This window comes from Sorex fumeus, unplaced genomic scaffold, assembly GCF_029834395.1.
Source record: "Sorex fumeus unplaced genomic scaffold, SorFum_2.1 ptg000156l, whole genome shotgun sequence".
In the NCBI taxonomy this organism is placed as follows: domain Eukaryota; kingdom Metazoa; phylum Chordata; class Mammalia; order Eulipotyphla; family Soricidae; genus Sorex; species Sorex fumeus.
The window spans coordinates 246645-267241 of NW_026606213.1; the positions used below are offsets into that span (position 1 = coordinate 246645).

Below are 20597 nucleotides of genomic sequence, written 5' to 3' on the forward strand. Positions count from 1 at the left end.
GCCCCCCCCCCCCCCAGCCCCGTGCTATTACTCCGGCCCTGAACTTACTTACCTGCCTTCTGTAGCTGTAGGGTCTGAAACTGAGCCCCTCGGTCACGGAAATATAGAGCGTGGCGTCTGATACCTGTGCTCCGTGTAAGTAAGCGAACACAGTTCTACTTACAGCCTGCGAGACACGAAGGTGGTGGTGTGAGTTGTTGGCGGGGGGGTGGGCGGAGGGAGGGGGCAGGGGAGGGGCGCGTTGGCGGAGATCAGCTCCAAGAGTGCAGACGTGCCACTGGCTGGGAAGAAAGTTCTAGAAAGCAAGGGATGACTTATCAGGGGCTGGAGAAACCTACTGGCGATGTAGGTTTAAGTGTTCCTTGGGGCTGGAGTGATAGCACAGCGGGCAGGGCATTTGCCTTGCACGCGGCCGACCCGGGTTCGATTCCCAGCATCCCAGATGGTCCCCCGAGCACTGCCAGGAGTCATTCCTGAGTGCAGAGCCCGGAGGAACCCCTGAGCATCGCCGGGTGTGACCCAAAAAGCAAAAAAAAAAAAAAACAGACCTACTTTCTCGGGCCGGAGAGGACAAGAAGCATCGCCTTGACTGACCCCAGTGCAATCTCTGGCACCGCACACAGGCCCCGGGGCACTGCCAGGCCCGTCCCCAAGCACAGAGCTGGGCACGGCCCCCGAGCACCATCGGGGACGGCCCCCGTCACCCAGAGTCGCGCACAGGGTCCTCACCAAGCAGACGGGCTCTGAGCTATAGCAGCAGTTGTCTCCGGAGACGTGCGACACGGGGTGTGCTATTCCTGGAAGGGCAAGGTCACGGCCACGGAGATCACTAGTCCCCCTCCTCCCTCCTCTCCCTCCCTCATCCTCCTCTCCCTCCCCCCTTCTCTCCTCCTATCCCCTCTCCATACCTCCCTCTCTCCTTTCTCCCTTCTTTTCTTTCTTTTTTTTTTTTTTGCTTTTTTTGCAGGGGGGTCACAGCCGGCGATGCTCAGGGGATACTCCTGACTCTGCACTCAGGAATTACTCCTGGCAGTGCTGGCCAGTGCTCGGGGGACCCTATGGGATGCTGGGAATCGAACCCGGGCCAGCTGCATGCAAGGCAAAAGCCCTCCTGACCGTGCTATCACTCCAGCCCTCCTCCTCCTCCTCCTCCTCCCCCTCCTCCCCCTCCCCCTCCTCCTCCCCCTCTCCCTCCTCCTCCTTCTCCTCCTCCCCCTCCCCATCCTCCCCCTCCTCCTCCCCCCCCTCCCTCCTCCTCCTCCTCCTCCTCCTTCTCTCTTTCTCCCTGAATGTGGGAAGTTCTGAGTCTGACTCTCACCACACACACACACACACACACACACACACACACACACACACACACACATTCCCAACCACATGTCACCTTCCGGCGTGAGCCAGAAGTCAACCTTGTAATCATAAATGTAGACGTGAAAATTCACGACCAGCAACAACATCGACCTGGTGAAGTGGGCCGCGGTGACTTCTGCTCTGTCGACCTGAAAGGAAGAACGTCAGGGGACGCTGAGCACTGCCGGGTTGATCCTGGTGGCCCCCAACTCCACAGAGCCTGACAGCTCTGCATCCTTGCGCTGTACCAATGAACTACGGTTCTGGGGTGGGGGGGAGACAGGAATCTCCAGGGGGTCCCCCCACTTTCTGGGCTCTCCTTGGGAGACACCCCCCACCCAAAGAAGCAGCTTAACATCAGGCCAGAGTGACTGGGCAATGGGGAGGGAATTGGCCTTTTTTTTTTTTCTTAACTTTATTTAACTTTATTATTTATTATTTAACTTTATTTATTTACTGGTATTTGGCATATTGGGTACGCCACGGGGAGTTTGCCAGGCTCTGCCGTGTGGGCAGGTTACACTGGGTCTCATTCTCCTAAAGAGCCTTGAATATGGCACTTTCTTAAAAATCTCAGGGCTAGGATGAAGGAGACGTTACTGGGGCCTGCTCGAGGCAATCGACGAATAACAGGATGGTCGTGATTTGTGTCGTGATTTATTTATTTTCACTTTTGGGGCACGCCTGGTGTTGCACAGGGGTTCCTCCTGGTTCTGCACCCAGGAATGACCCCTGGCGGTACTCAGGGGACCCTATGGGATGCTGGGAATCGAACCCGGGTTGGCCATGTCCAAGGCAAACGCCCTCCCTGCTGTCCTATTGCTCCAGGCCCGAGGGAACTGGCCTTGCATGCAGCCGACCCAGGTTCGATCCCCGGCACCCCAGAGGGTCCCCCGAGCACCGCCAGGAGTAATTCCTGAGTGCAGAGCCAGGAGGAACCCCTGAGCATCGCCAGATGTGGCCTGAAAACCAAAACCAAACAAAAAAGAAGCAAGATGACAAACAGCCCCATAAGTGCAGGTTATAAAAGCAATTTTTTTTTTTTTTTGGTGAGGGCTTACTCCTAGCTCTGCACTCAGGAATGACTCCTGGCGGTGCTCGGGGGACCCTATGGGATGCTGGGAATCGAACCCAGGTCGGCCGCCTGTGAGGCAAACACCTTACTCGCTGTGCTATCGCTCCAGCCCCAGGGATGTACCTTAATTCCCGTGTTTCCTCTCTGATCTCTTTTCTTCTTGTTTGGTTTCTTGTTTGGGGCGACGCCCAGTGGTGCTCAGGGCTGACCGCTGGCTCTATGCTCAGGGATCACACTTGGTGGGGCTCAGGGGGCCTTATGAATGCCAAGGATTGAACCCAAGGATGCCAAGGATGCCAAGGATTGATAAGTCTTGAGCACTGCCAGGTGTGAGGTGTGGCCACATGGAAGGCCAGCGTCCTCCCCACTGTTTTATCATTCTAGTGACTTCAACACTCTAGTTGCGTTTTGTGTGTGTGTGGTGGGGGGGCGGGTCACAGTCACAACCATCAGTGCTCAGAAGTACCGCCTGCCTCTTTTTTTTTCTTTTTGGGTCACACCCGGCAATGCACAGGGGTTCCTCCTGGCTCTGCGCTCAAGAATTACTCCTGGCGGCGCTCAGGGGACCCTATGGGATGCTGGGAATCGAACTTAGGTCGGCCGCGTGCAAGGCAAACGCCCTCCCCGCTGTGCTATGGCTCCAGCCCCCGGAGTAACGCCTGCCTCTGCACTCAGCAATGACTCTTGGTGGACTCGGGGACCATTTGCGATGTGGGGTATTGGGCCAGGGTGAGCCGTACTCTCTCCAGCCCCAAACACTTGAGATTGTCCAGAAAATAGGTACCTTAAACGAGATAGGGATTCTCAGTGGAAACAGGCTGCTTTCAAAGTTATTTGTCGAGAAAAAGACTCTGTTTCTGGAGGAAGCAACACAGGAGTGAAATTAGGATAATCTTTCAGGGCTAGAGAGAGCTGAGTCCCTGAGGAGTGATCCCTGAGCACAGAGGCAGGGAAAAGTCTTGAGCACTGCCAGGTGGGACCCCCAAACGAACAAGAGAAGAGCAGTAATTTTGTGCACCAAAGGCCTAACTGTAAATCCTCTTGTCCTTCTGGTACCATCGCGATGATAAAATAGGGAAAACAAAGAATTCAAGCAGGAGGGAAAAAAGAGAAACTATTCTTCCTTTGTCTCAACTGAAAACACATGACAAACTTTTAAAAGTTAGCCAAGGGGAGGCCTGGAGAGATAGCACAGCCGGGTAGGGCGTTTGCCTTGCACGCGGCCGACCCGGGTTCGGTTCCCATTATCCCAGAGGGTTCCCCGAGCACTGCCAGGAGTAATTCCTGAGTGCCTGACCTGGGTTGGGTTGCAAGCGGCCGACCCGGGTTCAATTCCCCGCATCCCATATGGTCCCCTGAGCACTACCAGGAATAATTCCTGAGTGCAGAACCAGGAGTGACCCCTGTGTCACCCACATCCAGTCACACGCAATGATTTTTTCCTGTGTTCAGGAGCGCCCCCTGGTGGTGTTCAGGGGTTATACTCAGCTCTGGGCTCAGCAGCTCCCCCTGTTGGTACTCAGTGGCTATTGCTGGGTCGGTGCTCAGGAGCGCCCCCTGGTGGTGTGCACAGGAGCTATTCCTGGCTCCGTGGCAAGGAGAGGTCTCTGGAATTTTTCACGGCTCTGTGCTCCGAAGCCAACCTTAGTGGTGATCAGGAGAACCCAATATGGTGCTGGGGGGTTGGACCAGGGTTGGCTGCATGCAGGGCAAGCCTAAGCTCTGTACTCATTCCCAGCCCCGTCTTCTCTGGATACCCACCCCTCCCCCAAAGTCTGGAAAACTGTAACAGGGAGACCCTAGTGATCTGTCCCCAAGACCGTAAGGGTAGAGAGTCAGGAGTAGCCCTGAGCTCGGCTGGGTGTGCCCCTCCGTCCCCACACCCAGACAATGGGAAGGGAATCGGAAATGAAATGTACTTACCCTAAATACAAGACAATGTTTTCGTCACATGGATGTTTAATCAAGAGTGGAGTTCTAGATGCAGAATAGAGCAAGTCCTAGGAAGAGCGTCACACTGGATATGAGAATCTTAGCAAGAATCACAGACACTAAGAGAAAGTCCCCTTGTTCCAACCCTGGTTGTGGATCTTAAAAACCAAAAACGACAGGGCTGGAGCGACAGAAGATCACAGAGGGCACTGGCCTTGCCTGCCACCGAGCCTGGTTTGATCCCCGTCATCCCATAGGGTCCACTGAACACTGCTCGGAGTAAATCCTGAGTGCAGAGCCAGGAATGACCCCTGAACATTGCCCTGTGTGGCCCCCAAACCAAACCAAACCAAACCAAACCGAACCGAACCGAACCAAAACAGAGGCCAGTGGAGAAAGAATCCCATAGCCAACATCTTCAAAACCAGACACTTGAAGAAGAATACGTGGAAAGGCCAATATATAGCACACGATGTATTTGGTTTTGGTTTGGGTGCTAAAAACACTCAGTGGTGCTCAGGGATTTCACGTGGTTTGGTGTTCAGGGATCACACCTGGGGGGTCTCGAGGTACCCTATGGAGTGCCAGGGATCCAACCCAGTTGCGTGCAGGGCAAGTGCCCTCCCTGATGCCCCCTTGATGCAGTAAGTTGGTGAAGGAAGGGTCGCTACGACCGAAATCACGTACCCCTTGGACCTGATCAAACAGCTTGTCAGTCCTCACCATACGAAACCTGGAAGGGAGACCGGAGACACCAGCGATCAACATCTGTGGAAGGGGCTGGAGCGATAGCACAGCGGGTAGGGCGTTTGCCTTGCACGCGGCCAACGTGGCCGACCCAGGTTCCATTCCCAGCATCCCATGTGGTCCCCTGAGCACCGCCAGGAGTGATTCCTGAGTGCATGAGCCAGGAGTAACCCCTGAGCATCGCCGGGTGTGACACAAAAAGAAAAAAAAAATCTGTGGAATGTGCAGCAAATCCCACCAGAGGGCGCGGATCAATAGGAGAGTGGAGAGAGCATTTGGCTCAATTTGAGTTCGATCCTTGGCATCCCATATGGTCCCCGGAGTGATTCCTGAGTGCAGAGCCAGGAGTAACCCTTGAGCATTGCCGGGTGTGACCCAGAAACAATCCCCCCGTCCCAAAAAAAAAAAAAGAGAGAGAAAGAATAAAATAAAAACAAAAATTTTGGGTTTGGAGGGAATACGGTACACTGGGAAGGGCACTTTCCTGGCACAGGGCAGACCCGGGTTGAGCTCTGGCACCCCATACGGTTCCGCAAACACTGCCAAATTCCTGAGTGCAGAGTCAGGAGTGACTCCTGAGCACTGTTTGATGTGTGGCCCGGAAGCACCACAAACCCAGACATTAAGAAAAGCTTCTGTGAGCGGAAGGGGCACGCACACACAGGCACACAGAGCTGCTCGTTCATCCCCGGGGTGGGCCCTGCACTCGGTCAGCTGTCAAGGGCACCCTGCAGCCACAGTGACCTTGAGACCAACTCTTCCCTCAAATCTCACGCACTCCTCCGAGTCAGGAGTGGAAATGATCTCGCCCCCGGCCCCTCCTGCCCCTGAGCCCCGCGGAAACCCCAGCCTGGGAAGGGTGGCCCCACTGGCTCGGCTCTCTAGGTTTGGCCGGAGGACACGGCAGCGAGGCCTGCGCCGCCGCCACCAGCAGCGCCAACAGCAGCATCTTCCCCGGGATCCGCTGCAGGACACTGGCCTTCAACGGCCTCCTCCCCCGGGGACCCCGGCTCGGTCTGCGCATGCGCAGACGGTGCTCCCGCCGGAGGGTCCGGACTTGGGGGAAGGGAGTGAAGGCTGCGGGGGAGGTGGGGGCAGGAGGTCGAGCAGGCGCTTGTCGGTCCCGGGTCGGCCCCACTCGGGGCACGTCTGGTGGACTGTGCACGGCCTCCCGCGAAAGCCAAATGAGCCGGCAGCGAAGCCCCCGGACGCCTAAGCGCAGAAGGCACGGGACTGCCCACGTGCGGCCAAGGTCCACCGGCGGCTAACCCTGCTTTGGTCTGAGGGTGTCAACCGTGCACCCTCAGGGGCTGGAGCGATAGCACAGCGGGTGGGGCGTTGGCCGTGCGGTCGACCCGGGTTCGATTCCCAGCATCCCATAGGGTGCCCCTGAGCACCGCCAGGAGTAATTCTTGAGTGCACGAGCCAGGAGGAACCCCTGAGCAACGCCGGGTATGACCCAAAAAGCAAAAAAAAAAAACCCTAAAAAAAAACAGCCGTGCACCCTTAGAGTTGGTCCGGGTGCGCACTCCTGGAAGAGGGCCCGGCCGCAGGGCTCCGCCCGGGAAACGCCCCCTGCGTCCGGGCCACGCCCGATTCCTCGGCCACGCCCCAGACCCAGGCCACGCCCCACCCACTGCTTTGATCCCGCCCCCTGCGCTCGGGCCCGGCCCCGATCCGGGCCCCGCCCCCGCCCACTGCTTTGACCCCTCCCCCTGCGCTCGGGTCCCGCCCCCTGCGCCCGGACCACGCCCTCACCGGGCCACGCCTGAGTCCTCGGCCACGCCCCCGACCCGGGCCACGCCCCCGCCCACCGCATTGACCACGCCCCATGCGCTCGGGCCCCGCCCCCTGCGCTTGCACCCTGCCCTCACCCGGGCCACGCCTGACTTCTCGGCCACGCCCCCACCCACTGCTTTGACCCCACCCCCTGCGCTCGGGTCCCGCCCCCTGCGCCCGGACCACACCCTCACCCGGGCCACGCTCGATTCCTCGGCCACGCCTCCGATCCGGGCCACGCCCCCACAAACCGCGTTGACCCCGCCCCCAGCGCTCGGGCCACGCCCGATTCCTCGGCCACGCCCCCACCCCCTGCTTTGACCCCGACCCATGCGCTCGGGCCCCGCCCCCTGCACCCGGACCACGCCCTCACCCGGGCCACGCCTGAGTCCTCGGCCACGCCCCCGACCCGGGCCCCGCCCCACGCACCGCGTTGACCCCGCCCCCTGCGCTCGGGCTCCGCCCGATTCCTCGGCCACGCCGCCGCCGCCGCCCCGGGCCCCGCCCCGCCCGCTGCTCCGGCCCCGCCCCCTGCGCCCGGACCACGCCCTCACCCGGGCCAGGCTCTATTCCTCGGCCACGCCTCCGATCCGGGCCACGCCCCCACCCACCGCTTTGACCCCGCCCCCTGCGCTCGGGCCCCGCCCGACTCCTCGGCCACGCCGCCGCCGCCGCCCCGGGCCCCGCCCCGCCCCGCCCCGCCCGCCCGCTGCTCCGGGCCCGCCCCCGCCCGCCGGGCCCGCGCGCGCGGGTCACGTGCGCCCGGCGGGCCGGGCGGCGCGAGGAAGTGACGCCATCGGCGCGCGCCGCCAGGATGGCCGGGCCATGGCGGCGGGCGCAGGCTACGTGCGGCTGTGGGGCGCCGCGCGGGGCTGGGCGCTGCGGGGGCCGCGGCTGGGCGGCGCCGGGGCGCGGGGCGCGGCGGCGGGCGGCGCGTGGGCGCGGCGCGGCTGGCGGGCGTGCGACGCCGCGGCCTGCGGGGCGCCCTGGGGCCGCGGGCCCGCGGCGGCCGCTCCTTGCCGGGCGCTCTGGGGCGCGGGCGCGCGCGGGGGCGCGTTCGCGGGCGGCGAGGACGGGCCCGAGGGCGGCGGCGCGGAGGACGCGGGCGCGGCGGGCGCGGGGGGCGCGGGGGGCGGCGAGGGCCCCGCCGTGACGGCGCTCACGCCCATGACCATCCCCGACGTCTTCCCGCACCTGCCGCTCGTCGCCGTCACGCGCAACCCGGTCTTCCCGCGCTTCATCAAGATCATCGAGGTAACGGGGCGCCCGGGCCGGTCCGGGTCCGGGTCCGGGTCCGGGTCCGGGTCCGGGCCGGCCGGAGACCCGGGCCCTCGCGACCTCCAGGCTCACCCCCGGTGGTGCACGCGGGGTCCCGGGGCTCGAACCCGGGCCGGCCGCCTGCCAGGCCAAGAAGCCCCCCGCAGCCGGATTCCCCCCCCCACTAGAAGGGACCGGAGCCCCCAAGAGCCTCCCTGCTTTGGGGGGGGGCGCGGGAATCTTGCTTGCACCCTGGGGGCTTGTCCGAACCCCCTCGTTCGCCGCCCATGGAGAAACCCCGCGGACAGGGCAACGTTGCGGCTCGCGAGCCCTGGCGGGGGTCGACCCCACTCCGGAGACCCCCGACCGCGCCGGTGCTCGGGGCACCGCCAGGGACACGCTGTGTTTTGGTTTTTTTTTTTGCCTTTGGGGCTGGGCTGGCACCGTGTGCGTTGGTGGGTCGGGGCAGAGCGGAATGGGGGTGTGTGTGTGTTACATTGTTGCGCTGGAGTTTCATGCATGGATACAGTTTCCGCCCCTTTCTCCCTTGAACTGTCCTGGGGATCCGAAACCCCCAGTACCACGGGCCTGGGGATGCATCTCTGTGGCTCATTTCAGTGTCTGTGACCCGCTCCCAGGTGGGCCTTGTGGACCGAGGGGCAGACGGCTGGGAAGGTGACCTCTTCGGGATTGCAGTGCCAGGGGAGAAAGGGAACAGCGACCCCCCCCCCCCCCCCGCCCCAGACTTGCACGCAGGGAGCCCTGAGTGGGGGGGAGGGGAGGTGGGGCTGGCTGATGTAAGAGGGTGAAAGAGACTTGGGTGCCCGGAGCTTGAGTTTTCAGAGCAGGGGAAAATCCCGAATGTGATTCCCTCCTCCCCCTCCTCCCGCCCCTCACCACCCTCCCCCTTCCCCGCCCCCCTCCATGCCATGGAATCTGTAGAGCTCCAAGGGGAAAGGTCATCTGAGCGAGGTCACCCAGTGAGTCAACCTCCTGTCCCCTCCCCAAAGCCCACGGCCCCGCTGAGCTGCACACCAGTGTCTGCCGAGTGAATCAGCTCCCCGGACCTCTCGGCACTGGCCTTGGAGAGGGTGCTGAAGGCCTCGTTCCCCACACCCACCCAAGTCTCAGTGATCGTGCCCAGAGAAGGAGTCGCGGTTCCTAGTGACCCCCACCCCACCGGAACCCCCCCCCCAGCAGACCGCTCCTCCAGGCCTCCTGCGTGACAGTGTCTCACCCACCTCCGACCTCTGGGGAGGCCAGGCCACACGTGGGAGAGTTCCGCCATGCCTGGGGGCCCCAGTCGGGCGCTGTCGGGGGGCTGGCCTGCATGCCGCTGACCCCGGTTCCAATTCTGGCCCCACGTGGGGTTACCCGAACCGTGCTGAGAGGGATCCCTGAGTACTGTTGGGGTCGGGGAGACGGCGCCTGCTTCCAAGCTTCTGGATCCCTGGCACCCCACATCTCCCTCGAGCACTGGGTTGGTCGGGGGGAGCCCCCACACACCTCCAGGCCCCGTCACGGGACGCGGGGAGGGGCTGACAGGCTGCGGCAGAGGCTTTGCACGCGAGAGCCTGGGGTTCAGTCCCCCCCACCACATGATCTGCCCGCCCTGCTGGGGGTGAACGCCAAACCAAAAAGAAAAAGTTTGGTTTTCGGGCCACGCCCCACTAGTGGTATTCGGGGGTGACTCCTGGCGGTGCTTGGGCGACTGATGGTATAGGGTGCCGGGGATTAAACCCGGGTCGGATACAGGCAGGGCAAATGCCCTCCCCACTGTCCTGTCTCTCCACCTTCACCTCGCCCCCAGGCTTTTTCTTTTTAAGTCAAAAACTCTGCTATCCGGGGCTCTTGACAGTCTAGAAGTGTGCCCTCACGGACCCATAGTACAGTCGGTAGAGCGTTTGCCTTGCATTTGGCTGATCGGGGTTCAATCCCCGGCATCCCAGACGATCCCCTGAGCACTCCCATGAGTGATTCCTGAGCGCAGAGCCAGGAATAACCCTTGAGCTTTGCTGGGTGTGACCCCAAAAAGCCCCCCTCCCCCCAAAAAAATACAAATGTGCCCTTTTGCAGGGTTCTACCCCTCTCCTTGACCCCCATGCCCAGGAGGCCTTGCTTTCTGCCCAGGCTTTTAGGGTCAGGCCTGTGTCTCGGCTCCGGGCCCCCTTCGGCCCTGCGGCAATGGCAAGAACCCCTTGTCCGCCTGTCCAGGCCCTCAGGGAGTTTCTGTCGCCCTGCCTGAGCTGGCCCCAGGGTCAAGGAGGTGCCGGCCCTGGGGCTTCCCTGAAAGGAGGGCACAGATGTCCCGCACCTGCACTTGGGAGTTGGGGGCAGCTGTGCCGCTGGCCAGTGGGTAGCCCAGTGCCCAAGCCCCTTGACCCTGCCTGCGGCCGAAGTGCTCTGCTCCCCCATCTGGGCTGAGAAGCGGCCCCTGATGCGACGCAGCTTTCAGTCAGGGCCCGAGCCCGAAGGCTGCGGGCGTGGACAACGTCCTGACCACCCGGTCCTGAGACCCTCTCGCAGACACCAGGGGAGGGTGGGTGGCTGCAGAGCCAGCAGCAGGCTGGGGCTGGGCCCCTCTTGCCCCAAAATGTCTCTGAAGCGTCAGACCCTCCCCGGCCGCTGTCTAGAGCCCTTGCTGGGGTTCGAAGAGGAGGGATGGGGGTGATCCCGACCTTTGGCCCGCTTGGCGGCCGGACGGTGCCCGCCTTGCCTGGGCGCCACGAGGGGGGCACTTCTGAGCACGTAGCCGGGAATTATAGCACCAAAGCGCCGCCAGGGGGCGCTGCTGTGCGCAACCAGGATCAGGCCCTGGGCACCCCCCCAGCACGGGTCCCACCACCAAAGTGCCCCTGGCTCAGATCGTCAGAGAAAGCCGCGCTGGACATTGGACTTTTGGCCCGTGTCTCGGTTCTGACCGTTGGTTGGCGGCCGCCCCCCACCCACACCCTGTCCCACTACAGGGCCCCCACTGGCTGGTTTTGTCTTCCGTTCCAGGGTCAGGCCCCCCCCACCCCCCGGGTTGTGCTGACTCGTTCCCGGGGCCCGGGTCGCCTGTGGCCCGCGAATCCTTCTAGCCCCTGGGGCTGTGCGGCGAGTGGGAGCGGGAGTAGACCCCCCCCACCCCCAGCTCACTGCCCTGGTCGGTCGCTGTCCTGCCAGGTCAAGAATAAGAAGCTGGTCGAGCTGCTCAGGAGGAAGGTCCGCCTGGCCCAGCCGTACGCCGGCGTCTTTCTCAAGAAGGACGACAAGTAAGTGGCCTCTTCCCTGCAGACCGGGTCCCGGGAGCTGCCTGGGCTGCCAGACCCTTAACCTGGAAGTAGTCCGGCGAGAGGTCAAGGCCAAGAGCTGAGCCCATCCTGGGAGCCGTGCAGTGGTCGGGCGCGGGGGGACCTCCACCCCGAGGCCCCTTCCTGTGTCCTGACCTGCTTTGGGGTAGAGCCTGGCGGGCGGGTCCCCGCAGGGGGGTTTCCCCGTGCTGAGCCCCCCTCGGCCTCTCGTCCCCCTCAGCAATGAGTCCGATGTGGTCGAGAGCCTGGACGAGGTCTACCACACGGGGACGTTTGTCCAGATCCATGAGATGCAGGACCTCGGGGACAAGCTGCGGATGATTGTCATGGGGCACCGAAGGTGTGGGGGCCGGCAGGGCGGGGGGCTGGGGTGGAAGTCGGGGGGCCACATCCCCAGTGGGGGTCGTCCAGTCCAGGGGTGACACGGCCTGGTGTCTGCCCGCACTCGGTGGGGTACAGGGCGCCCCACCCAGCTGGGGAGGGAGAGCCCCGGAAATGGGTGGGGGGCGGAGATTTGGGGGCAGAGGAAAGTGCTGGGAGAGGGACCCTGCGTTCGGGCACCACCCCTGCAGATCCCGGGGAGCCTCTCGGAGGAGGTGCCGGCGGATCTGTTCTGACTTGGAGGTGGCGGCCTCGGGGCGCTGAGGAAGGGGCTGGGGGGCCTCACGCCGCCCTGCCCGGCTGCCCCCAGGATCCACATCAGCCGACAGCTGGAGGTGGAGCCCATGGAGGAGGCGGCGGCGGCGGCCGGACCGGAGCAGAAGCCCCGCAGGAAGCCCAAGCGGGGCAGGAAGGAGGCGGACGAGGGGCGTCAGGCCGACGTGGTGCTGGGGCCTGCCCTGGACGCGCCCGGCGAGGTGCTCATGGTCGAGGTGGAGAACGTGACGCACGAGGACTTCCAGGTCACGGAGGAAGTCAAGGTCAGCCGGCCGGGCCGCCCCCGGGCCCCGGGGCCCCTGGTCCCGGCCGATGTGGCGCAGGCGCCCCCCTCACCTGGCCCCCCCTCCGCCCTCGCCAGGCCCTGACGGCCGAGATCGTGAAGACCATCCGGGACATCATCGCCCTGAACCCGCTTTACAGGTGGGGCCTGCGGGCAGCTGGGCTCGGCCGCCGGGGGGAGGCTGGGGGGCACTCTGGCCCCCCTGGACTGTGGGGAGCGCAGAGCCCAGTCGGGTGCCGGGGCCTGGAGTCTCTCCCAGGGGAGGCGGGGGTGCGGTCGCTGCCACTCAGTGACGATGGAGGGGGCATCTTGGGGGGCCTGCTGGGCCCCTGGGCCTCGCCCCGTGCTCCCTGCCCGCCTCCGTGGCGGGCGCCCCCGGTCCAGCAGTGGCAGCAGCGGCTACTTGACGGCTGCAGGGAGTCGGTGCTGCAGATGATGCAGGCTGGACAGAGGGTGGTGGACAACCCCATCTACCTGAGTGACATGGGTGCCGCGCTGACGGGGGCCGAGTCCCACGAGCTGCAGGACGTGCTGGAGGAGACCAACGTGAGGCCCCGGGCAGAGATCCCACCCCCCTCCCCGCCCGCCCTCGGCCCTCCCCCGATGCCAGGCTCTGCCCCAGCCAGGCCCGGATGGCCCCCTCGCTGGCCCCGCCCCCTACCTCGGGTTGGGGGTCCTCTCTGCCGCCCTGCCCCGAGGGCTGGTGCGGGGGACTCGCCCAGGCCGCGCTCTGGTCTCCCCCAATTGGGCTGGCACGCGTCTTTCTGGAACCCGGTGGGTGGGCGGGCGGCCGCTCTCGGGGCGCCGCCACCCCCACTTCCGGGTCTCGCCCCCTCCCCGCAGATCCCCAAGCGGCTCTACAAGGCCCTGTCCCTCCTCAAGAAGGAGTTCGAGCTCAGCAAGCTGCAGCAGCGCCTGGGCCGGGAGGTGAGGCCGCGCGGCGGGGCGGGGGACCCCGGGAGCCCGCGCCCCCCGCCCCGGCCCGGCCCCCCGCCTGAGCCCGCGCCCCGCAGGTGGAGGAGAAGATCAAGCAGACGCACCGCAAGTACCTGCTGCAGGAGCAGCTGAAGATCATCAAGAAGGAGCTGGGGCTGGAGAAGGAGGACAAGGACGCCATCGAGGAGAAGTTCCGCGAGCGCCTCAAGGAGCTGCAGGTGCCCAAGCACGTCATGGACGTGGTGGACGAGGAGCTGGGCAAGCTGGCGCTGCTGGACAACCACTCGTCCGAGTTCAAGTGAGCGGCGCCCCCGCCGGGCCCCCGGGAGGCGGCCCCCGCGCACCGGGCGCCGCCGGCCTCGGCGCAGGGACGGGAGGGGGGCGACCCCCGGGAGGTGGCGGTCACTGCCGTGCCCCGTCCGTCCGTCCGTCCCCGACCCCCACCCCTCCCTCGGCTCGCCTGCCTCCGGGCCTCAGTTTCCCCTCCCAGACGCTTGGCTTGGGAAGGTTGAGAGTCCCGGAACAGCCCCTAATTTGGGGGCCACTGGGGACGTGGGTCCCGCTCACCTCGCCCGCCCCCCCCCGCAGCGTCACCCGCAACTACCTGGACTGGCTGACGTCGGTGCCCTGGGGCAAGCAGAGCGCCGAGAACCTGGACCTGGGCCGGGCGCAGGCGGTGCTGGAGGAGGACCACTACGGCATGGAGGACGTCAAGAAGCGCATCCTGGTGAGCGGCGGCCTGGGGGCGCGGCCCTGTTGCGCTGCCCTCCGCGGCCGGTCCGACCCTGCCCCGCCCCCTCCCTGCAGGAGTTCATCGCCGTCAGCCAGCTCCGGGGCTCCACGCAGGGCAAGATCCTCTGCTTCCACGGGCCGCCCGGCGTGGGCAAGACGTCCATCGCCCGCTCCATCGCCCGCGCCCTGAACCGCGAGTACTTCCGCTTCAGCGTCGGGGGCATGACGGACGTGGCCGAGATCAAGGGGCACAGGTAGCCCCCCCGTCCCCGTCCCCGTCCCCTGCCCTTCCCGGGCCCCAGTTCTGTGTCCGCTGGGATGGGTCGGATAGCGAGAGGGCAGTGGCAGAGAACCGCTGCTGCCTCCCAGGGGGTGGTTGGGCGCTTGGGCCCGGCTGAGTCCAGGCGCTCAGTGTCAGGGCCAAGTCTCGGTGCCTCGGCCAGCACCCCCGGCTCTCTGGCTGCTGGGCACCCTCCCTCCGCCCCCCGCGACAGCCTCTCCGTTCTCCCAGCTCTGCTCCCAGCAGCTTTGGGCCAGAGGCGGGGGGGCTGGCCCCTGCCCATGCTGCGTCCGTCTCTCCCGCCCGCAGGCGGACATACGTGGGTGCCATGCCCGGGAAGATCATCCAGTGTCTGAAGAAGACCAAGACAGAGAACCCCCTGATCCTCATCGACGAGGTCTGTGGGGGCACATCCCCGCCCCCTGCCCCGGGCCAGTCCCTGGGGGTTCCCCTGAGTCCCTGCGCTTCCATGCTGGGCCTACTGACCCTCCTGCCCCAGTGGGCCTTGTCTGCCCCCGCCCTGTGCCCCGCCCCAGTGTCTGGCGAAGGGGCTCTGATCACCCGCTCACCCCCGGCTGCCGCTAGGTGGACAAGATTGGCCGCGGCTACCAGGGGGACCCCTCGTCGGCGCTGCTGGAGCTACTGGACCCCGAGCAGAACGCCAACTTTCTGGACCACTACCTAGACGTGCCTGTGGACCTGTCCAAGGTCCGCGCCCCTGTGGGCTGGGGGTCTGCGGGGGCGGGGGCCCTGGGGGAGGTGGGGGCCCGTGGGTGGGACTGGCCCGAGCTGAAGCCTCCCGCCGGCCCGCCCAGGTGCTGTTCATCTGCACGGCCAACGTCACCGACACCATCCCCGAGCCGCTCCGGGACCGCATGGAGATGATCAACGTGTCAGGCTACGTGGCCCAGGAGAAGCTGGCCATCGCTGAGGTGCGGCTGCCCGAGCACCGAGCCTGGAATCGCCCTCGGAGGGAGGAGCAGGGAGGTTGGGCGTCCCGTGTTCCCGGTTGGGAGAGGGACGCGCGTGCTGCCTGCGGCGACGGCGACGGGGACGTGCGTGACCCCCACTGCCCGTCTGCAGCCTCTGGGGGTGCTGTGGCCGGCTACTGCGGCGTGACCGAGACCCGGCCAGGGTCCCCCGAGCCCCAGCGGGCAGGGCCCACGCAGTCCCCCCTCGGGGCCGGACTCGGAGGCGGCTGCGGCGGGTGTGCGAGCGTCCCCCGCCCCGGGCCAGCCGCGCTCTGCCTTCGGCCCCGCAGCGGTACCTGGTGCCCCAGGCGCGCGCCCTGTGCGGCCTGGACGAGGACAAGGCGCGGCTGTCGGCCGACGTGCTGAAGCTGCTCATCAAGCAGTACTGCCGGGAGAGCGGCGTCCGCAACCTGCAGAAGCAGGTGGAGAAGGTGCGCGGGCCGGGCGAGACCCCTTGGGAGTGGGCGCGGGCAGCCCCGGGCACGGGCTGTGGCGAGGCCCTGGCGAGTCCCCGGGAGCACAGGCGGCGCGAGCAGGGCCGCCCCGCGCTGCTGCCCCCGCCACGGACGGGCCCGCAGACCCTCCGGGTCAAGTGTGCGTGAAGAGGCCGAGGCCCCTGGTCCATCCCGTCCCCTTCCCTCCCGCCCGCCCGCCCAGGTGCTCCGCAAGTCCGCCTACAAGATCGTCAGCGGCGAGGCCAGCTTCGTGGAGGTGACCCCCGAGAACCTCCAGGACTTCGTGGGGAAGCCCGTGTTCACAGTGGAGCGCATGTATGACGTGACGCCGCCGGGCGTGGTCATGGGGCTGGCCTGGACCGCCATGGGTGAGCAGCGCGGGGACCAGGGGCTGGGCCGGGCCAGCGTGCTGAGGGCACAGAGAGGTTTCTGGGGCCTCCGCAGCACAGGGCTTGGTGCTTCCGCTGTGGGGCTGGGGTCGTGGGGGGCCCGGGCTTGGCCCTCCCACAAAGAACCTGCCCCGGAGGCCACTGCCCAGCTCGGGGTACTGGACAGGCTGTGGTGGGGGTCCTCCGGAGTGGCTCCCAGCAACCCCGGTCCTCCCCCCAGGAGGCTCCACGCTGTTTGTGGAGACGTCCCTGCGGCGGCCGCGAGACAAGGACAGCAAAGGGGACAAGGACGGGAGCCTGGAGGTGACGGGGCAGCTGGGGGAGGTAATGAAGGAGAGCGCCCGCATCGCCTACACCTTCGCCAGGGCCTTCCTCATGCAGCAGGACCCCGGCAACGACTTCCTGGCCGCCTCCCACATCCACCTGCACGTGCCCGAGGTGAGCGTGAGCCCCCCCCGCCCACACACACCCAGCCACCTCGGCTCCCCTCACCTGCTCCCCCGTCCCCAGGGCGCCACCCCCAAAGACGGGCCGAGCGCCGGCTGCACCATCGTCACGGCCCTGCTCTCCCTGGCGCTGGGCCGGCCTGTGCGGCAGAACCTGGCCATGACGGGCGAGGTGTCCCTCACGGGCAAGATCCTGCCCGTGGGCGGCATCAAGGAGAAGACCATCGCGGTGAGCGCCCGCGGGCCGGGGGGTGGGGGGTGGGGAGGGCAGGCCACGGGGTCAGGAGACTGCGCTGCCCCGGCCCCATCACGGTCATTTGAAGTGAGGCCCTAAGACCCGGGAGCCCCCAAACCGATGGGGTCTCAGGGCTGACCCCCCCCCCAGGCCAAGCGCGCGGGGGTGACGTGTGTGGTGCTGCCGGCGGAGAACAAGAAGGACTTCTACGACCTGGCGGCCTTCATCACCGAGGGCCTGGAGGTGCACTTCGTGGAGCACTACCAGGACGTCTTCCGCATCGCCTTCCCGCGCGAGCAGGAGCGGCCACAGGCCGTGGCGCTGGACCGGTGACAGCCTGGCCCTGCTGCGGCCCGGGGACCAGCCAAGGACTCAATGATCAACGACGACTCAATTTCCAAAACTGCACATATTTAATGATGATTAAAGACACCATTTCCAGAACGCACTGCCTGCTCGCCTCCATGCCCGCAGCCCCAGGTCGCCGTTTCCGCTGCCCAAGGGTCTCAGTCCTTCTTGGCGGCCGCCTTGCGCATGGCCGCCAGCACGTTGCTCAGCTCCTCTCTCTTCCTCTTGGCCCGAATGTGCGTGCCCACCTGTTGGGGAGCACCGGTCAGCAGCGGAAACCCAGCCCTTCCCCGGTAACACGCGACAAGCTCGGGGCAGAGCTGGGGGAGGGCGTCAGAGCCAGTAACTCCCTCCCGAGCACTAAGACAAAGGCATGCAGCACTGGGGCTGGCCCGGTAGCACAGCGGGGAGGGCGTTTGCCTTGCACGCAGCCAACCCGGGTTCAATTCCCAGCATCCCATGTGGTTCCCCGAGCACCGCCAGTCGTGAGCCCTGAGCATCACTGGGTGTGACCCAAAAAGCAAAAACACCCAAGCACGCGCCATCACGCAGAAGCCAGCCTCCCCTCCTCGAGGCCTCCCTGTTCTGGGTCATTTTCGTTCGCTTTGGGGACACACGAAGCCATCAATGCTCAGAGGAACCCTATGTCGGGACCGGGGTCGGAGGTGAGCAGGGGGCCCCCTCCCCACTACCCTGCCGGTCCCACATGCTACACGTTTTGGCTGGCGGAGCTGCCTCCTGGGCTCTGCGTTCTGGGCCCCTGGTAGCAGGACCGGGGTGGGGGCGGAGGGTGGGCGGACCTCGCAGCGTCACCGCGACCCCGTGCCTCGACCTACCCTCTTCTTGATGAACTTGAGGGCGCGCTTGTCCTTGGACACCTTGAGCAGCTCCATGGCGCGGCGCTCGTAGGGCGCGAACCCGCAGACCTCGCGGATCATGTCCCGCACGAACTTGGTGTGTTTGGTGAGGCGCTGGGGGGGCGGGGGCGAGGGGTCCCTTCAGGGTGGCCCGGGAGGTGACGACCCCCGATCCCCGACAGGGCCAGCCCCGCACCCCCCCCACCCTGCGCCCCGATCGCCCTCCTCAGGGGTCTTCTCCCCTGATCGCCCTCCTCGGGGGTCTCCCTCCTCCTCCCCGATCGCCCTCCTCAGGGGTCTTCTCTCCCGATCGCCCTCCTCCCCTGATCGCCCTCCTCGGTGGTCTCCCCCTCCTCCCCCGACCGCCCTCCTCGGGGGTCTCCCTCCTCCCCCGATCGCCCTCCTCGGGGGTCTTCTCCCCCGACCGCCCTCCTCGGGGGTCTCCCTTCTCCCCCGACCGCCCTCCTCGGGGGTCTCCCTCCTCCTCCCCCGATCGCCCTCCTCGGGGGTCTCCCTCCTCCTCCTCCCCCGATCGCCCTCCTCGGGGGTCTCCCTCCTCCTCCTCCCCCGATCGCCCTCCTCGGGGGTCTCCCTCCTCCTCCTCCCCGATCGCCCTCCTCGGGGGTCTCCCCCTCCTCCCCCGATCGCCCTCCTCGGGGGTCTCCCTCCTCCTCCTCCCCGACCGCCCTCCTCGGGGGTCTCCCCGCCCCCGATCGCGGGGGCCGGGGGTCGGCCGCCCCCTGCCCGGCACTCACCCCGCGGCGGCGGCTGTGCCTCGGCTTGCTCACGTTCTTGGTCACCTTGTGGCCCTTGTGCAGGCCCACGGCCATCGGGTAGCGCAGGGCCATGGCTGCAGGGGGGCGCGCGCGTGAGCTCCGGCCCGGGCCCCCCGCCTCCCCCTCCCCCTCCCCGCGGCACCCCGGGGCCGCCCCCCGCCCGGCGGCGCCGCCAGCGCCCGCACCCCGCGACCCCCGCGCCCGGATGGAGGCGGATTCCCCGCGCGCCGACCACCGACCTGCTGCGGCTGCTGGGCGGCGGCGAGACGGAAGGGGCGGCCCCGCGCGGGGCCCTGGGATATACCCAACTTCCGGCGCCGCGCGGGGTTCTGGGATACCTCACTTCCGGCGCGGCGCGGCGGGCCAGAGAGGCCGTAGGGGGAGGCGGCGCGCGCGCCTCCTGGCGGCCGGAGGCTCCACTGCGGTGGGCGGGGCTGGGGCGTTTACGGCCCACGGAACAGAAACGTCTACCCAAGGGAGGCCCAGAGTCGGGTCCAGAGGGTACAGCCGGAAGGATGTTCCCGCCCGGGTTCGATCCCAGGCACCCCCACCCCGAAGGCTCCCCCCCCCCCCGACCCCCCACCTCTCACCTCTCCATCCCACCCGGAGTGACTCCCGAGTGCAGAGGCAGGACTCGGTCAACCCTGAGCATCAGCGGGGTCTTGCCCCCTGTCCCCCAGAACAAACAAAAAAATAATAAGGAATAGGGCCGGAGCGATAGCATAGCGGGGAGGGCGTTGGCCTTGCATGCAGCCGACCTGGGTTCGATCCCCGGCATCCCATGTGGTCCCCCGAGCACCACCGCCAGGAGGGATTCCTGAGTGCATGAGCCAGGAGGAACCCCTGAGCATCGCCGGGTGTGACCAAAAAGAGCAAAAAATGAATAATATTTTTGAGCAGCAAGGGGCTCAGGGGGTCCGAAGCCATAGTCCAGTGGGGAGGGCGTTTGTCTTGCATGCAGCTAACCTGAGTTCACTCCCCGGCATCCCATAGGGTCCCCTGAGCACCGCCAGGAGTCATTCCTTAGTGCAGAGCCAGGAGTAACCCCTGAGCATCGCCGGGTGTGACCCAAAAAGCAAATAAATAAATAAATAAATAAATAAAAATAAAAAGGGGCTGGAGCAATAGCACAGCAGGTAGGACGTTTGCCTTGCACGCGGCCGATCCGGGTTCAATTCCCAGCATCTCATAGGGTCCCCTGAGTGCAGAGAGCCAGGAGTGACCCCTGTGAATTGCCAGGTGTGACCCAAAAAGCAAAAAAAAAGAAAAAAAGTCAGGGGGCTGGAGCGATAGCACAGCGGGTAGGGAGTTTGCCTTGCACGCGGCCGACCCAGGTTCGATTCCCAGCATCCCATAGGGTCCCCTGAGCACCGCCAGGGGTAATTTCTGAGTGCAGAGCCAGGAGTAACCCCTGAACATCGCTGGGTGTGACCCAAAAAGCAAAAAAAAAAAAAAAAACAAATAAATAAAAAATAAGTAAACGGAGGTATAGTGATAGTTTGCCCTCGCCTGAGGGGTTGCATTCCCAGAGTGCACACGGGAAGCTCGAATCCTTGCACGCTTTCAAAGCCAGGTCAAACTCCGCCACCAATTCTAGTTCTCATCTTTCACCTCCAATCCGGCTTGCAGGAGGGCCTCGATATAGAATAGACCGTGATGGGGCCCCTGGACTCTATACTCGGAGTTTCCCAGGGTTTTCCTTGCCTGAAAAGCATGAACTTCGGTTCTTGGAGCTGCTTCCCTGCCCTGGGAATCTAGGATCCGAATTCCTGAGCCACGGGGGACAGAGAAGAGGAGGA

The 20597-nt window shown here is 65.5% G+C and overlaps 3 protein-coding genes across 3 annotated transcripts in view; 1 reads left to right on the forward strand and 2 right to left on the reverse strand.

Annotated features, from left to right (window-relative positions):
• CATSPERD (cation channel sperm associated auxiliary subunit delta) overlaps nt 1–6937 on the reverse strand; it is a 32672-nt gene extending 25735 nt beyond the window's left edge. Inside the window, exons 1-7 of the mRNA XM_056107260.1 lie at nt 6919–6937; nt 6007–6181; nt 4349–4402; nt 3210–3282; nt 1385–1499; nt 730–797; nt 53–166 (exon numbers count right to left, since the gene is read on the reverse strand). Coding sequence (XP_055963235.1) covers nt 53–166; nt 730–797; nt 1385–1499; nt 3210–3282; nt 4349–4402; nt 6007–6181; nt 6919–6937 — 618 coding nt within the window. The remainder of the gene's footprint in view (nt 1–52; nt 167–729; nt 798–1384; nt 1500–3209; nt 3283–4348; nt 4403–6006; nt 6182–6918) is intronic.
• Nucleotides 6938–7708: 771 nt separating this feature from the next.
• Nucleotides 7709–17255, forward strand: LONP1 (lon peptidase 1, mitochondrial). The gene is made up of 18 exons (XM_056107268.1): nt 7709–8137; nt 11306–11394; nt 11654–11773; nt 12125–12353; nt 12452–12513; nt 12790–12919; nt 13217–13300; nt 13387–13607; nt 13898–14036; nt 14117–14295; nt 14631–14718; nt 14907–15029; nt 15137–15253; nt 15583–15723; nt 15950–16115; nt 16357–16574; nt 16647–16811; nt 16968–17255. The coding sequence occupies exons 1-18, from the start codon at nt 7709–7711 to the stop codon at nt 17148–17150; spliced, it is 2883 nt and encodes a 960-aa protein (XP_055963243.1). The 3' UTR covers nt 17151–17255.
• Nucleotides 17208–19068, reverse strand: RPL36 (ribosomal protein L36). Its single transcript, XM_056107282.1, has 4 exons — nt 19038–19068; nt 18778–18872; nt 18002–18136; nt 17208–17413 (listed from the first exon to the last, which is right to left on the reverse strand). The coding sequence occupies exons 2-4, from the start codon at nt 18868–18870 to the stop codon at nt 17324–17326; spliced, it is 318 nt and encodes a 105-aa protein (XP_055963257.1). The 5' UTR covers nt 18871–18872; nt 19038–19068; the 3' UTR covers nt 17208–17323.
• Nucleotides 19069–20597: the final 1529 nt, after the last annotated feature.